The sequence below is a fragment of the Crinia signifera genome, chromosome 9 (assembly GCF_055691185.1).
Source record: "Crinia signifera chromosome 9, ASM5569118v1, whole genome shotgun sequence".
Classification (NCBI taxonomy): domain Eukaryota; kingdom Metazoa; phylum Chordata; class Amphibia; order Anura; family Myobatrachidae; genus Crinia; species Crinia signifera.
Window position 1 is genome coordinate 131,734,284 of NC_139225.1, and position 18,701 is coordinate 131,752,984.

General features: G+C 45.1%; 1 protein-coding gene across 1 annotated transcript; it reads left to right on the forward strand.

Moving 5' to 3' along the window:
* The first annotated feature begins 614 nt into the window (after positions 1 to 614).
* On the forward strand, positions 615 to 18,701 carry LOC146036054 (cytochrome P450 2G1-like). The gene is made up of 9 exons (XM_083159824.1): positions 615 to 832; positions 4,291 to 4,453; positions 4,546 to 4,695; positions 7,298 to 7,458; positions 9,205 to 9,381; positions 10,521 to 10,662; positions 11,907 to 12,091; positions 16,336 to 16,477; positions 18,369 to 18,701. Exons 1-9 carry the CDS (start codon positions 659 to 661, stop codon positions 18,551 to 18,553), a joined length of 1,479 nt encoding a protein of 492 aa, XP_083015950.1. The 5' UTR covers positions 615 to 658; the 3' UTR covers positions 18,554 to 18,701.

Consider the following 18,701-nt stretch of genomic DNA (forward strand, 5'->3'; position numbering starts at 1 on the left):
GTACAGTATATCGCATGCAATCCCATTCCCTGCTGCCAGGTGGCTGTCCGAGTCGGAGATTGGACATGCAGGCACGTTTGATCTCCAACTCCAAACCAATGCACACGGTACCGTGCATTGTATTGGATCAGATGTCATACACATCTGATTTGGCCACTTTTCACCAGGTTTCCTTGCACGATCCATCAGAATCGGACAAGTGTATAGCCAGCTTTAGATTTGAGTGAAGTATGTTGGAACTGAAATCTAAATTGCAGTGTAAAAATAAAGCAGACCATATTTATTCTGCACAGAAACAAAATGCACACCTAAATCTAACTCTCTCTGCATATGGAATAATATATTGGCCACCTGCAGTGCAGCATGGTTTTGCCCATTTTGAGAACAAATTTGTCCTGCGTTCTGGTCTGAATTAGGCCCAATAGCAGCTCTGTGCTGACGCGTCAGCTGAGAGTTGGTTGGTTGGTTGTTTATCCCGCTCCATTTTTTAAAGCTTAGTACAGATTTGGCCAAGTATCTTTCTCTGTGACAACAGATGATTGCTTAACATACACGTCACATATTTCCAAACACATGAGATCCTTTGCAAGCTTCATCAAAGATAAATCCTATTGCGCAGCAGATCACAGTTTTACAGAGACAGAGAGAGAGTCAGAACATGTGGCTGCCTACTGCTGTCATTATTCTTGTTCTGCTTGGTCTAATCTGCACAGCATGGCTGAAAAAAGCCACCAAGGTGCAATCTCTTCTGCCACCTGGTCCTCCTTCATTACCTGTGATAGGTAATATTTTCCAGTTGACACCTAGGAAGTTCCTTCACTCACTCCGAAAGGTAATTAAAATAATTTACACTAAACTATTACAGGAATGGATGCTATGGGCCTAATACAGGAATGTACTGTACAAAACCGAGCAATAACAGAGACATTCATCTCAAAATCTAGCCAGTTATATTATGTACTACATTTATTTGTATCTGGTTGTCTACTATTAATTCTGCTTTTTGTAACTGAAAAACGACAGATATTCTCTACAAGTATATGACTATTTCTGCTTGGGTGTGATTTATAGATTTATAAGTGACTGTATACAATGGTAGAATGGCTTAAAAGGGGAGGATCATAACGAATGTAAAAGATTCGGTACTTGTTTCCTAGCACGGCGCCCGTCGGGTCCCATCGCATACCATAACTTAAGGTATTCGATGGGACCCGATCAGACCCGACCGACCCGATTTTCGGGGTTTAAAGACGTTCCTATACAATTTTAAAATCGGTCGCATGGCATGCGATGCGACGCGATTATACCCAATTTTACATTGTACAGCCACCCTGATGGCTGATTACAATGTAAAATGCCCCCCCCCCCCCCAGACCTGATTTTTAATTGTATACCCACCATGATGGTTAATTAGTATGTCAAATGCCCCCCCTATTGTTAGCGCCATGCCACGATCAATGCCAACCCGAAGCGTGGCGAGTGCAGTGAGCCTGCGAGGGGCGGCGGTACTCGTCCTCTGACCTTTTCATACCCCCACTATCCACGTCAGCGTGGAGTTGATTTTATATAGTGTGGCGACCGGACGCGGAATACATGTGAAGTAATGCGCGTCCGCTCCCCACGCTTCAGGCTCACCACACTATATAAAATCAACTCCACGCCGACGTGGATAGTGGGGGTATGAAAAGGTCGGAGGACGCGTACCGCTGCCGCTCGCCACGCTTCGGGTTGGCGTTGATCGTGGCGTGGCGTTAACAATGGGGGTGCATTTGACATAGTAATTACCCATCAGGGTGGGTATACAATGAAAAATTGGATCTGGGGGGGGCATTTAACATAGGAATCAGCCATCAGGGTGGCTGTACAATAAAAAATCGGGTCAAATAGGTCGATGCGATGCGACCGATTTTACACATCCGATGCCATACAATCTACATCGGTGGCGCCGTGCTAGGAAACAAGTACCAAAGATTCTTCCCTTTAATATGAGGGTGGTTCAATAAATAAGGTAACAACTTCTCATTGCGTAAATGTATTCAACTCATACAGTATACTGTATTTACTAGACGGGAAAGAAGTAATGAGCGTCAAACGCCTAAAAGTCAAAGCATAACAGCTTGATGAACTCCCAGGGAGGAAATCAAATTCCTCCCAGGTGCTTCTTTAATGGTCCAAAGAGATAGAAATCACTCAGTGCCAGATCAGGGCTGTAGGAAGGATGGTCCAGTACCTCCCAGTGGTAGCATCATAACAACTCACACATGAAGGTGGTATTAATAAAGGCAGAGTACCAACCTCAAACCTGTTTCTGTGACATGATGTTATCATTGACAGATGAGCAGAGAATACCAGCTGCTGATCTTCCCTTTAGGCAGTTGCGTAAGGCCCTGTACACACCAGAACGATTAGGGCTCAATTCCATCAATCTGGATCTAATTCCGACCAATTGGATGCAGATTGTATGTAGATCGGGCATGTTTTTCCATGTTTAGATCTGATTCCGATCCGATTCCAATCCGATGCACGTCCCCCCTGTCGTTTGGTCATTTTACAGATCCTACCTGCTGCAGGTAGGATCTGTAAAAGATCCATTCAACTGGATAGAGACTCAGATCGGATTGGGATCAGATTGGATGCAGATCGTTAGCAGACCGTGTGCTCCAACAGATCATGGGACCATCACACAATCTGCTAACGATCTACTAACAATCAGGATCGTTCTGCTGTGTACGGGGCCTTACAATAGCTCCACAGACCCCGCGGTCATGGGGGGCACTGTGTAAGTGCGGGTGCCGGGGGTCTGCGGGGCTATTGTAATGCCAAACAAACACCCCCCCCCCCGCGCACGCGCCGACGCCCATGCCCCCGTGCCTTACTTTCCGCTGTCCTTCAGTGCCAGGGACCCACAGCCGGCTCCCCTCCTGGTTTCTGCTGAAATGAACCATCATAAAATGTCCGTCCCCATAAAGCAGACTGTTCTCTGAAACTGTCTGCTCTATGGGGGCAGACATTTTGGTATGGTCCAATTTTCATATCAGCAGAAGCCAAGAGAGGAGCCGACTGCGGGTCCCTGGCACTGAAGGACAGCGGAAAGTAAGGCACGAGGGAATGGGCGGGGGGGTTGGAGGGGGGTGTTTATTATCTTTACTGGAGGGGGGGGGGCGCTGCCGAAATTTTGCCTTTAGGAATCTGATCACACCTGACAGAGAATTAGAATGAAAGAGAGAACATTAGACAGGTATGAGATTTTGTTACCTTTCTTGCTGAGCCATACTTGTATATATTTTCTCATATAATGTATCTAATGAGGAGTTCAATACTTGCCAGTAATGCAAATGTTATCTATTACACCGGGGAACAGGGTTAGTTTCACCAGAGAGTGATACATTTCTCTGATCACAGCTGCCCTGTAAAGGGTTAAGGAACCGTCCAATTTCAGAGAAAGTGCTTTGCAGCCAGGTTAAAGAACTGTGTTCACTGCAAAGCCAGGAATGGGTCTCTGATGTGTGCCTGGAGGAAAGACGGATGGGCTTTCAGGCACACGGCTCCATGCCAGGTTTTCAAATCTGCACAGCCACAGGTGGGAACTTGGCTAATTGCAGAAGGGAAAGAGGTTTAAACCTTGTGTAGTGTACTGCTCATTGCGCTGACACCCGATAGAGGCCAGTAAGTAGACAGAAGTGTTGTAGCACCAAGGACTTGGACCACATGCAAGGAGCGCTGCTTAGACAAAATACTCTTTATTGTTTTTTGTTTGTATGAACCCTAATGTAAAGTGGAGTTGTGGCATGTGTGCTCAAGTGCTGAAAACTGCCTGCTGTATCTTATCTGAACGGTGAACCTGTTACTAACTATCTATCTATCTATCTATCTATCGAAATAGAAGGATTCATATATTAAGTACTGCATTACCTTAATTTATAACCAAATACCAGTGAAACGCATAAGACTCTCCACTAACCTCCAAACTTTCAAGCGTTCCCTGAAACTCACCTCTTCAGGCAAGCCTATCATATTTAAGTTCCACACGCATAACCCTCTGAGGCACTTATGTATTATATAGCTTCACTTCTGGACTTGTAACTTGGTGGGACTGCTATGCTATTACTGGTGCCTGATTGCATAAGTATATGGGTAGCATTAGGATGACATTTTGAAATTAATTCTGAATCTCTAGGTTGCTGGTATGCAAGAAAGTTTGGGAACCACTACCCTAGCCTATACAAGTCAAACATTCTGTATTTTACAAATAATACTGTATTTTGCATTCACTCCTTGCTATCTGTGCAGTTTCAGGAAAAATATGGCCCAGTATTCACTGTATATATTGGATCTAAGCCAACAGTGGTGCTTTGCGGATATGATGTAGTGAAAGAGACCTTGATAGACCAGAAAGATGCATTCAGCGGAAGAGGAAGATTACCATTGGCTGAATATGTGCTCAAAGGATATGGTGAGTTGTGATGTCATATTTTTGAGACAATTAATACTATATCACATAGTTCCATTTGAGACATATAACTAATTGAATATTCGATCTCCCAGGCATCACAGGCAGCAATGGGGAGCGTTGGAAGCAAATGCGCCGTTTTGCACTTAACACCTTAAGGAATTTTGGAATGGGGAAGAGAAGCATTGAGGAGAGAATTCAGGAAGAGGCAAAGTTTCTTGCAGAGGAATGTAGCAAAACGGAAGGTACTGTACAGAGAGATTTTTCAGCTCATAACATTTTCTTTCAAAATCACCCCGCATCAGGAGGGACAGTCCTACTACCTTGTAGATCCCATCTATCTGTGTCACTCTGCATCAGGAGGGACAGTCCTACTACCTTGTAGATCCCATCTATCTGTGTCACTCTGCATCAGGAGGGACAGACCTACTACCTTGTAGATCCCATCTATCTGTGTCACTTTGCATCTGATGGGACAGTTCCCCTATCTTGTAGCTCCCTTCTATCAATCAGAGCAGTTACATACAGGCTGCAGTGCACAGAATATGCACAATAACCAGTACATTCAAAGAACCAGGTTATTCAGAGACTATAGGAGTAATCAGATATGACCAGCAATAGCGCTAGAAACTAGCAGTATAACGAGCACAGAGCTTAGGGCAGGCTGGGTAATATAGGGAGCATTCCCAATGAAAACAACCAGAAAGGACAAACCCCCTAATCACCACAGCTAAGTTGCCAGACACACAGGAAGAGTGCTAATGGCCTAAGTATGACAGGTGAGACTGCACATACAGAAGTCAGGCTGCAGTAACACAGATCTGCCAGAGGCAGCTCGTAACAGTATTCCTGTAACTGCAGCTGCAAGGATGCAGCATTGGGCCCAGTTCTTACTGTAGGTGAACATTGCATTTATGGACTGCCTAATCAACCCAAAATGTAGGATGTTTTTCAATGATGCAAGTGGTTAATCTGCCATCTCAGATGGGAGAATATTCAAAACCCCATCCTGGCTCATGGATTCACAGGAACACAAAAAGAAGCATAAGTTGACAGTTGATGCCAGCTTTCTTCTCTAGGGGTGGTAGTTCACCATGCCTGTCAAACTGCGAGTGAGAGTCTTGGAAGAACTCCATGTGGGCAACTTAGTTGTAGTGAAAATTAAGGCACTGTCCAGGAGGTTTTCTTTTTCTGTAGTGGCCAGGGTTGGATCAGTAGTAAGAGGATATTGCCAGAGTTTTCTGGATGCCTGGTTGTAGCAGCAGATTCAAGTGGACTTTGCAGGGATTTGTGGGGTCCATATTTCTGGTGGTGTGGGTTGACTGTTCCAACTTTTTACGGTCCCTTCCTCTTCAGTTTTGCATACAGTTAAAATGTTGAGGAGTCTTTTGCCAGAACATGGGTACCAGAGCAGTTGATAATGGGCCTAAATTTAATGCTGAAGAGTTTCAGACCTCCATGAAGAAGAATACATCCACTCCCTATCACCGAAATACAAATGATATGGCTCACTGTATTATACAAGCTTTAAATCAAGCTTGCCATGTAATGCGCACAAACAAGGGTACATTTCAGTACAACATTTCCAATTACTTCTTTGTATACAGGAATTTGGTTCATGCCACATCCAATCAAAACCCCAGCTATGTTCTTCCTGGGTAGGAACCTTGCGTCCGGACTGAAATTGATCAAGCCAAATATTCATGGATTGATTGGTCACCACAACTGTAGCAGTCACACGTGGCGCCAGGCTTTGTCTGTAGGACAGACTGTTTGGGCACGTAACTACCATGGAGAGCAGAAGTGTATTAATCACAAAGGTTATACAATGTAGAGGGTCATTGTCATACATAATGGACATTGAGCCCAGTGTAAGGTGGCACTGATACCTGCTTTTATTACAAGACCGTAAATGGTTACACGTGGTTGATGGAGTAAAATCTGCTCCAGAAGCTTTGGTCTCAATGCCTGGGTCAGTAGACACACATGATTATTTGGATGACTAGTCCGGAGAAGCACAATTGTTTCAACCCAATGATAATGTCGGAGTCAAGAGACTCAAGACTGGACTTATAAGTACTGGGGGAGAGACATTTATCTACATGGGAGAAAGTTGTTATTGTAATCTGATCTTGGAATCTGCTTCATCTAGATGCACCTTGCTGTTTCATTCCTGCAGTTCCATGCCTCATCACCATGTTTGGTGGATCCGTACAATGCTGGTGGCTCGTACATATTTGGCTGCCGTATTTCCGGGACCCAAATACGAACAGCTAAGACATCAGAGAATACTAATCTGAAAAATATGGCTGCTTCATAAATTTGTACTCTCCATTGGTATTGTTGGGATGTATATGGCCGATCCCGATCGTGCCCGTTCGTATGGAGATTGACCGTATATAATCCCCCTATGTCCCTGTTAAGAAGGCATCTAACAGCTCACCAATGTGGTGGCGGAGGTGAGCAAAAACCGTAGCAGTTCATGCTTGCAGTTGGGTCTGTCAGCAGAGAGGGTGTGACCAACAGGGGAGTTTCTAGTCTTTTGTTTCCCGGCTGCCCAATCAATGCCATGCTAAACTAGGTGCTGGGGGTGTAGCGGGCCTTAAAGGCAGCCTGGGCCCCATAGCAGTGGCATCACTTTCTACACTGCAATATAGATCTCACTTTGGAGAAAAACCCCACCCAAATCTAACTCTCTCTGCACATGTTACATCTGCCCCACCTGCAGTGCACATGGTTTTGTCCATTTGAGAAGGAATTTGCCTCTAAGAGTGAACTAGAATAAGGCCCTATGTCACCCTGCTGTTACTGGTGTCACTGATGTTACTATTTGGTGTCTGTACATAGGGAAGCCGTTTGACCCCACGTTCCTCATTGGCTGCGCTGTATCCAACATTATCTGCTCCATTGTGTTTGGGAAGCATTATGAGTACAAGGATGAGCGGTTCCTGACTCTGCTGAGTAATATCAATGGGACCTTGCGCTTCATGAACTCTACGTGGGGTTTAGTGAGTATCAATGTGTGAGAAGCCCCTACAAAAGGGTTTATCTATCTATCTATCTATCTATCTATCTATCTATCTATCTATCTATCTATCTATCTATCTATCTATCTATCTATCAGATATAGGGACAGATGGATCAAGCTTCAAAACTGATAAATTGCAGAGTGATAAACAGCCAGCCATCCGCTCCTACTTGCTATGTCACAAGCTGTGATTGGCTGGCTGTTTATCACTCTCTACTTTATCACTTTTGAAGCTTAGTGCATCTGGTCCATTATCTATAACAGTAATTATGAAGATTGGCCCCATATTTGTAATTTCTCATTTCTATTATTATGAAATATATGTATTGATAATAATAGAGCGGGGTGTGCACCACCCTGTTGACAAATCTTTCTCTCGTACATTATTCCTCTATCTAGTGCAGCCTTATTCGGGAAGATATGGGGCGGGATGTAATGGCCCCCGAATTCAGCGGCTGTGCGGAGTGCTGGACGAACTTGATCTTTTTGTAAAGGGATAATCGCTTCCAGAGCATGGTTTTTTGCCTTCTAAGTGAATGCCACTTTACAATAACATCCGAGATCGGCCGGCATCTCGTAGTGCCGCAGAACTTGGACCGCCCATGGTTTTATAGTAATTTTATAGAACTTAATTCAGTGGATAGTTTTTGTGCTTTTGGAGTTTCTTTTTGCTACTTGTCAACAGGGGCATAGGCAGGTGGCTCCCATTGGCTAGTTTCATAAAAGTCTGGGGGCGGGCTTAAGATTGTGTAATAGCTTATGCTGATTCCTGGGCGCTGCATGGCGTCCAATGCATACATCACTGTCATTACCCAAGGGTATTCCCCCTACTTTTGCTCACGATATATCAGCTAGTCACTTGAATGACCTCTGAACCAGAGCACCACATTAAGAGCTCCATTAGTTTATTTCTATAAAACATTCAACCTTGACTCCTTAACGCATAACCTTTAATTCAAAATAAATTAAAACTAACCTAAGTACAACAACCTAAGATTCCTACCATGTAAAACTTATGTAGGTGTAAAATAATGACTCGGACACAGGATGGCTTGGCTTAAAAGGTCACAGCCTTTTATTCAAATCGGTAATTGCCCTAATAAGGGAAAGGTGGCCAGTGGTTGCTGCATTGTTGCTCTAGCTTTGCTTTCCTTGGGCCATGCCCCGGGGGTCGACTGGAATGTCCTTCCCAATTGATGCACCTATCATCACGGGGGCTCACCTAATCCTCATGGACCAGACTAGACATTAACAGCACAAGTAACGCCCAGGTCCCCTCGTGCAGTGCAGGACAATCTTGCCAATGATTCGAGGGTAGGTGCCTCGCAATGATCATGTTCATACTAAAAGCCACAAAAATGCAGCGTTCCCCTGACCTGCTGCGCCTCCGCACAAAACACAAAGCAGTGACAAGTAAGAAACACTGAAAACAGGTTTTGGGCGTGCCTTCTGCCTCTGGGGACTCCCTTATATACCCTTTATTCCAAGTAAACTCTCCTGATTGGGATTGGCTAACCCCCATGACATACAGCCAGACCCTAACCAGTTCTGCCCAGTGACAAGCTTATCACCTAACCTTCATAGGAAAACCTGGGATTCTTATCTCCTCTCATGCCGATTTGGCCATTGCTTGTTCTTCTGACAACTGTGCTGATCTGATTAGTTGATTACTTGCTGTTCACATATCTGTTTTAGCAATAGGTCTAATCTACTCTCATGACTGCAGATGTTTTACAACTTCCATGGGTTCCTGCACCGTCTTCCTGGTCCCCATCAGAGAGGGATGCAGTATTTGGTAGACCTGAAGGAATTTGTCCAGGAGATGGTGACAGACAGCCTCAAGACTCTGAATCCTTACTCTCCCCGTCACTTTATTGACTGCTTTTTGATAAAGTTACAGCAGGTGAAATGAAGCAAAACGTCGTCATTTTACAGGTTTTTTTTGTTTATTGTTTCTTAAGGGTCGATGTATCATTATTTACCCGTGATAAACATAAATTCCTATCTCCGCATATCATAGCAATAAGATGAGGGGTAATGGGGCCTACACACAGGGCGACTGTGCTGAGCGATGGCCCTACACACGGAGCGATGTAGGGTCATTTTCTAAGCAATTTAGTTAGATTGCATAGAAAATGGGCTGAAATCGCCCCATGTGTAGGCCCCATAAGTTTCATTTACTGTTGCAGATACTCTGGCTCTGGTAGTAGCTTGTTCTAGTGGGATACGGTCATTAGCTTGACCCTATTAAAGTCGACATGCATTGGGTTGACCACTGAAGGTTGACAGGCCTTTAGTCAACACCTAAAATAGAACAACATGGCTAAGGTTTATAAGGTCGGAAGGTAGACACATGCATTTGGTGAACAATGGGAAGGTTAAAAGTCAAAAGGTTGACATTATTTTATAAAAAAAAATTTGGAGCCTACAATTGCCGACAGCTGGTACTTCATGGTGTACGATCCACAACGGCAGGGCCGGCGCCACCACTAGGCAGCTCTAGGCATTTGCCTAGGGCGCCGGCACTTGGAGGGCGGCAGTTCGCCCCTCACCACCAGATTGGAGGGTTAGCGAACTGTGTAAAAAACTTGTGGCGCTGGCGCCCCTGCAGTGCTGGAGCGGGCAGGGGTGTCCGTGCCGCGGGGGAACCTGCGGCGCTGTCATTGTGTATCTAGCTGGCGGCGGCCGGCGGGGTCCCTGCAGTGAATAGAAAATAACTAGCGCTATGCGCGCGGCGGCGCGGGAAGCGCTAGTTATTTTCTATTCACTGCAGGGACCCCACCGGCCGCCGCCAGCTTTATACACAATGACAGCGTCGCAGGTTCCCCGTGGCACGGACACCCCTGCCCGCTCCAGCACTGCAGGGACGCCGGCGCCGCAAGTTTTTTACACAGGTACACACTGAGCGATAAAATGAGCGACATCACTCAGGCGGGCTATAATGAGCGATTTTCTCAAATTTTATCGCCAAGGGTGTACGCTTAAGAATCACCAGGAAGACAGTGACTCGGTGCCTATTATTTATGTGTCTTATTTGCCCAGGATAAGGAGAATCCACACACAGAGTTTCACATGAAGAATCTTGTGGCATCTACAGTAAACTTGTTCTTTGCTGGGACAGAGACTGTCAGCACCACGCTCCGATATGGCTGCCTCATTCTGCTAAAATATCCAGACATTCAAGGTAATGACGATAATATTGGATTGGGTATAATGGGCCCGATTCAGTGGTTGGTAGATCTCTGTGATTTCTTTGGACTACACATTTGCCAGTGGCACTGCGCAGTAGTCTAAGTCTATCGATCTTGGGATAAAACAGGAAGCTTTTATAGGAAGTACCGTTGGTACGGCGACCAGTGGCGGATCCAGAGGTGGAGCTGCACGCAGTCCAAAATTCATATAGGGGAGACAAACCAACTGCCAGTGATTCCTGGCTGGTTATACTTGGCAATGTTTGGGGTGGCAGTTGGTGTGGCTCTCCTATTTGAATTTTGATGTGATGCAACCATTTTGGGGGATGTCTAAACCTGCGAATGAACAGAACAATATGCATCTGTGGGCAAATCTTTGTACACAAGCACCAGATTTGAAATGCTGCCATTGGCTATCTCAACAGAAATATGGTGGAGGCTGTGGTGTTAGCATATCCTTTGTACATCTGCATAACCAAAGCGCAGTCGCAACAGAGTTTGCATGCACCCAGGGCCGCCAACAGGGGGTGCTGTGGGTACAGCAGTCCTGGGCCCCGGCCTCTGGAAGAGCCCGGGCAGCTCATTTTGCCCACCGGATACCCCCTCCCCCCGACTGCCTCTGCTGTGCTGCCTGCTTCTTCAATGCAGCACACCGGTGGCCAATTAAAATGCTGCACCGGCTTTTGAGCCAATCAGAGCTTGTGTACCGTTAGCCAATCAGAGTGGATGCCGGTACACGAACCCTGATTGGCTCACCAGCCGGTGCTGCATTTTAATTGGCCACTGGCGTCCTGCATTGAAGAAGCCTGTGCTTTGGGACCTGCAGCAGGAGTCAGGCGGTATGTGAAGGGAGGGGGAAGATGGGGGGGCCTGAACTGGAAATTAGTCCCGGGCCCCAAAATTCCTAGTGGCATCCCTGCATGCACCTCTGAATCAGGCTCAGATTTTTTGGCTATATCAGGAATAAAACACAATACTCCCCTAATTATTGACCCCTTTACAATTTTACGTTATGTTCTAAATTCAATATTAACATATCACTGCTACCACTGTCACCCACTCCTTTCCCCCCCAAACACACACCTCTCCATCACCCTCTGCCTCTCTCTGTCACCCACTGCCGTGTTGCATATTGTGAACTTGGGTTGAAGTAAAGAAAGGGGGCCGAAATTATGATTTTGAACCTGGGCCTACCACCTACAAGTGCAGGATAACTTCCAATTGCTTTATTATTTAGGGAAGATCCAGAAGGAGCTAGACCAGGTAATAGGTGATAAGTGCCCCTCAGCAGAAGACCGGTTCAGGATGCCTTATACTGAAGCTGTAATCCATGAGATCCAGAGATTCAGTGATATTATTCCCACTGGACTGCCCCACCGCACAACAGAGGAGACCTCAGTCCGAGGCTACGTCATCCCCAAGGTAAATACTCTGCATAACTTGGAGAGGAAAAACTCTATTTTATATCACACCGCACCGATCCTAGAATCTAGAACTGGTCTATTATAGTGGGTGACAGGAATCAGGAACAAACCAGAGATCAATAGATGGATAAATGCCAACTTGTGGGGAAGCAGTTACTCATTTCTCAGTGATGTTACATGTTCTTTGTATTGAATTCCCCTAATTCTTGTGACTATTCTCTGCAGGTTCACTTGGAAAATGTAGAAGATAGAATTACAAATCCCTTAATTTTTTTTTTTTTTTATTTCGTTTTTATTTTACTTTTTCAGTACCAAAAACATACATGACAATACACCAATAAAAAAAAAGGTCACAAAAAACACAAAAAATCACAGCAACAAAGCAAATGTATGTACATATATTTACAATCCTCAACCTATTTATTTTAACATAGTCTTTTATATCCAAACATGATTACATTAACCGGCTTGTTGAACGGCTTGCTGTTCCCTGGCCCTCCTCTAGCCCCCGAAATATCCCCCTTTCTCCCACTCTGTTCCACTGTTTTTTTCCTGGCCCCATCCCTTTCTTTTTCCCTAACCGAACATACTGTCTCTTGCTTGCCCAACACTCTATTGACTTAGAATATACTGAAGAGTTGTTGCCCTTATTCCTCACTTCTCTAGCTCCTTTTTTCCTCGTTCACTTTCCCTCCTTCTCCCTTCACTTCCCTCTCCTTCTTTCCTTGCCGTCCGTAGGTTGCCCCGGCGAATCTATCACATGCATTTACCCCCTTAACCCCCCCTTTTTTTTGGTGATCCCAACTCTCTGGAAATATACGCCCACTTTGTAAGGCAGGAGGCATAAAGGAGCGGGGGGAGAGAAGGAGAGAGAGAGAGAGAGAGAGAGGACAAAAAAAAAAATTCCCATTTGAGCCACATGTGCTCTCTATATAGAGGGTGTCTTGTGTGTCCCCATTACTGATACCTCTCCATCAAGTATGGGAAATAGTGTCCATTGACCATAAAGTTTAAATTAAGTGACGCCCTCCCCCTTTCTATGTAAACCACTCCCCCCCCCCCTATCTACCAGGATTAATCCTATTACTAACCCTTTACATTGGCATACTCTGTGCCCCCCTTTTCAGTGTCTCCATACTGTGCCTACAAACTAGTCCTACGAGTCTTATTGCCATCAGGCCAAGCGTTCTATCTCATCCTTCTAGGGCTCGTTTCCTAGCTGCGATACCACTTGTGTACCCGTGCACCCTTTGTGTAGACGTGCTTGTCTAAGCAATTCATTTATATTGGGGCAGGACCACAGAACTCTATACTGATCTGAAGGTCCCCCCCGTGCCCTCTACCTACCCACTGCGGAACTGGCCGCCTAACCAAAAAAAAAAAAAAAAAAGTATTTTCCTCCCTTCCCCCCTCCCCCCTCCCCCTCCCCCCCCCCCCTACAGATTAGCCCCCTCCGTGTTACAGGCTTTGTAGAATCCTGACCTATTCCAGGGACCCCAAATTCCCTGATACTTAGCGAGCGTACCTCCTCGAGGCATGTAGGTATTTTTCATGTTCGCTAGTCTGATTTACCAGGTTAACCCATTCTCCGTAGTGCGGAGCCAGTGGGGACATCCATCGTCGGGCTATTATAACCTTGGCAAGGGCCACTAGGCTTCTAACCAATTGCCTCATCTCACCGTTAATTGCGGCTTCCTTCCATATCCCTAAAACCATATTCATTTTACTTAACGCAGCTCTCGGAACCCCTATTTGGACAAGGGTTTCCGTTATCTCCCCCCAGAACCTACTGATATCCCTACAACTCCAAAGTAAATGATCAAACGTAGCCGGCCTACCCCTACATTTGGGACAACCATCTGATGCAGACCCCGAGAATTTTTTCATTTTGACCGGGGTAATATAGATCCTGTGAAGAATATTAAATTGGACCTGTTGTGTCCGCATTAAGTTAGTTGAGTGCCGGGGACTTGCCAGAGCCACCCTCCACCCATTCTCATCCAGCTGGGGAATATCCTCAATCCATTTAACCCGGAGGGCCCCCAATTCCTCGGACTGAGAGAAGGACTGGAGGTACTGGTACATCTTGGACATTCGCTTCCCTTTAGTAAGTTGTTTTATAAAGACTTTACAAGGGGCCTCCTCCACCGCCCAGGTATCAGGCCTACCCCCCTGTGTCAACGCACTTCTTACTTGCAGGTATCTAAAGAATACTTCCTTGGGTATACTAAACTCTGATTGCAACTGGGAAAAGGACTTTACTGTCCCATCTTGACACCATTGTCCCACATTCGTAATTCCATATGACCTCCAAACTGTCCCACCTTGTTGTTCTTTAAGTTCCCTCATTCCTGGCAGGGAAAAGATAGGGGTGTCCGGGTCCATACCCACAGTTTTCGTTAATTTACCGGTCCATCTCCATACCTTAACCGACTGGCTGATTAAAGAAGGGAGATCCCGGCGAAGCCTTCTCACAAACAATCTTTGTAGAGGCGAAAAGTCTGGATCCACCCGCTCCACCAGACTACGTAATTCATCAGGGACTTCCTCTGACTTGACCCATGCACAAATTTGTACCATCTGTGCGGCCATATAATATAGTTTAAAATCTGGGAGGGCCAGACCACCCCTTTCCCTATCTCGGCACATGATTTTCATTCTAACTCTTGGGAGTTTGTCCCTCCATATAAATGAGGAGACAATACTCTTTATCTTCCTAAAATGTTCATCCTTAAAGAAAACGGGGGAGTGTTGGGCAATATACAAGAACTTGGGCAATATGGCCATCTTGACCAGGTTAACCCGGCCAATTTGTGAAATCTGGAGCCTTGCCCAGCTTCTACACTTTGACCTGAGATCATTGATAAACGGGATGAGATTATCGGGGATATATTCAGCTGAGTTTCTCGCAACCACTATTCCCAAATACCGAAATTTCTCCACATGTTTTAGCTGTACTTCTAACACTGGACTTATCCCTTCTTTTTTCCCTAACCGTATGTAATTAGATTTACCCCAATTCATTGAGAGCCCAGAGTATCCCCCATAATCCTGAATCAATTTTATCACCCCTGGCAGGTCTCCAGGTACCGCAAGACCAACCAGGAGGTCATCTGCGTACAGCGAGACTAGATTTCTACAGGGCCCCCCTCCCCCGTACCCTCCCCCCAGAGCCGCCCGCAGGACGCACTCCAGAGGCTCCACCACCACTGCAAACAGCAGGGGGGATAGAGGGCACCCCTGGCGCGTGCCTCTGGAGAGAGAGAAGGGGGGAGACGTATACCCATTGATGGTCACTCTAGCTTTAGGGTCCCGATAGAGCAAAGATATCCGTTTAATAAACCTTTCCCCAAACCCAAGTGCCCGCAACACCCTCCACAGAAATGGCCATTCGACCGAGTTGAACGCCTTGTTCGCATCAAAGGATGCGAGCAAGGCGTCCGACCCCCCCAGCTCTATGCCCTGAAGGTAAGTATATGCCCTTCTAAGATTGATCATAGTGGATTTCCCCACCATAAACCCAGTCTGATCAGGGTGAACCACTTGATGTATTACTGTCTGGAGTCTGGTTGCCAAAATTTTGGCATATATCTTTGCATCTGCCGTTATTAAAGATATAGGCCTGTATGAGTCCACTCGGTTAGGGTTTTTTCCACTTTTGGGAATCATTATTATGGCAGCCTCAGTCATTGACTGAGGAATACTTTCCTCGGCCTCCATATGCTGGAAAACTTTCAGCAGCCGCGGGCCTAGATTGTTTATAAATTTCTGATACACCTCCCCGGGAAGACCATCCAGGCCGGGGGCTTTACCCCCTGGAAAGGAGTTAACCGCAACCTTCACTTCCTCTACTGACAAGGGGGCCTCCAAAATATCTCTTGATGTGGGCAACAAGCTGGGAAGATCTATCCGTGCCAGGTATTCGTCAATTTCTCCATTACTCCGATTAAGTTTAGATCTATAAACTTCTTCCAAATGTGTGGAAAAAAGCTCTGAGATCTCAGGGGTCTTTGTCACTACCTCGCCATTTTCTAACTTAATCATAGGGATAATATTAGGGGGGTTCTCCTGCTTCAGTAAATGGGCCAAGAATTTCCCAGTACGATCAGAGTTTGCATACCACTTATGTGCCCCAAAACCCAACCTGCGACACGTCACAAATCCCTTAATTTTTAATGAGAATAATGTTTGCAATGTTATATGTGTAAGCAAATCTTCATACATCTCTCTTCCACATATAAGGACATAGATGTGCTCCCCTTGCTGACGACTGTACTGAAGGATCCTAAATACTTTCCCCAGCCGGAGGTGTTCAGTCCAGAGCGGTTTTTGGATGGTGATGGAGCACCAAAGAAGAGCCTGGCTCTGCTGCCTTTCTCTGCAGGTGCCGTGCCTTTTATATTCAATACATATCTAGAGGGATTTATTGATGGAATGGTATGCACTTGGAAGGAAGGGGACTTACCAGGTCCCATTCCTGGAAGTACCTAGTAAGCCTTAGGGTTCTGGATTAATTAGAAGTGCACTGTTGACATTATGACCATATTCACATTTCAGTGTCAACATACCGTTATGAATGCCGACATGGCCAATATCAACTTAATTAGCTGTGCCCTATAAAATGTTGTGGTGTCCTGTGCAAAGTGTTGAAGTATAGGGAAACTACATTTATAGTGTTATATACTTGTTTAGAAATGAAACCCTGCAGTGGGGGCTTAGGCTGAACCGTTCGCTTGGATACGTCATCACCAGCTATAATGTGGTGGCTCGATTGACAGGTCAGAGCTGTATGGAGATTAGAAAAGTCTATCTGAGCAGCCAAACTGACAGTCCCATGAGGAGAGCAGGGCAAGTCACTCATCAGTGTCCAACTCCGTTTATACAGCTGCTATACAGGGTCTATAGAGGGGTATGCCTAACTTCAGTAGGGAGTGATTGCTTGCATGTATCCACCCTTTACTGCATGACTGGCTCCACTCCTGAACTTTGACAACTGCCATTAGAGAGGAGGCAGGTTATGTCTCTGATAGACAGGGGTAAGCAATCACAAACTGCTGTTCATCAATACAGTACGGAATAGAATCACACACTGCTGTTCATCCTGACAATGCTGAATATACTCTGGGAAGGGAGCCAGCCCATACATCCAGCTGACACAAATTTATGGAGATAGGAGTTCTTTTGAAGATGGGATGTTACCCATAGCAACCATTCAGATTCATATCTATTGTCTTCTAGAAGTTGGTAAATCAGTAGAATCTGATTGGTTGCTAGGGGCAGCACCCCATCTTCAATATAACTCCCATCCTAGTAAATGTACCCCTTCAAGTAGCACTGAACAGTGATTGCAAGTAGTCAGCACAATTTTCCAGTATAGACATCTGTCACTAAATGAGGCACTAAAAAGCCTGTCCACAGAGGAATAGCCAGGGAACTATAAAAATTGTATGGCATCGTAATACAGTAGGTGCTATATTCATCATATTAAGCTTACCACCTGCTGAGATATTGCCTCCAAAACTTGATTGTGTGTTGGCCATGGTGTCCTTATAAAGTGGAAATCCTGCTTGAGGGTGAGATGTACTAAGCATTGAAAAGTGATAAAATTGAGAGTGATAACCCACCAGTCAATCAGTTCCTACCTGTCATTTTTCAAACCCAGCCTGTGATGTGGCAGTTAGGTGCTTATTGACTGGTACTTTATCACTCTCCATTTTATCACTTTTCAAAGTTTGTGCATCTGGCCCATAGTCTCTGAGGATCCTGTTTGTGACGCCAAATTTGAGTTTTGCAACACCCTGGGAACTGGTGATTGCTTTAGGCCTAGAAAGATATCTACTGGTTGAAGATGATTGAGTATGAAGAAGCCAGATTTCTCGGTGGGATTTTTCTTATTTCTCTCAAGTAAACCTTCAGTAAATATACTGTATATCTTGTAACACAAGCTGAAAAATCTTACTGCATTTATACATTATCTCACTACAATATAAGCAGACAAACTGGGTGAAATTTAATATGATGAGAGGTTCAGAAAGTGAGAGATTTGGTAAGAAATCTCCAGGGGTTTTTTTAAGCGGCAATCTTTTACACTGCAAACTCAACCTGGTTTTGCAGTGTAAATGATTGCCGCTTTAACAAAACTAGAGATTTCTTACGAAATCTCCCAGTCTCTGAATCTCTCATTCTATAAAATTTCACCCACATTTTTTACTTCTAGTGTGTATAAATTAATTTTGTGGTGCTTGAACTCACTTTATTGGTAATTACTTGTATAGGGAAGCGACAGTGTCCCGGAGAAAGTCTGGTTCGCATGGAGCTGTTTTTGTTTTTTACAACACTCCTTCAGAAGTTCACCCTGACCCCATTAGTGTCTTCAGAGTACTTGGACATACGCCCTGAAGCAAGCAGCGCCGGCCACCTTCCCTGCGAATACAAGATGGCTGCTATTCCTCGTCACTAGTACTGGAGTTTACTACCTTTCACACTTCAATATTAAGCATTTATTTGACCTAAAACAAAATCTTGCCAATGTATTTATATACTGTATATATGTAGTGACAACTGGAATCAATAAAACATTTCTCCATGCAAAAACAAATGACAAAACA

Excerpts from the sequence above, each read along its gene's own strand:
- LOC146036054 (XM_083159824.1), top strand. The coding sequence starts at position 659 with ATGTGGCTGCCTACTGCTGTCATTATTCTTGTTCTGCTTGGTCTAATC. Across the intron at positions 7,459-9,204 it reads TGAACTCTACGTGGGGTTTA|ATGTTTTACAACTTCCATGG; the intron begins GTGAGTATCAAT and ends TCATGACTGCAG. Across the intron at positions 12,092-16,335 it reads GAGGCTACGTCATCCCCAAG|GACATAGATGTGCTCCCCTT; the intron begins GTAAATACTCTG and ends TCCACATATAAG.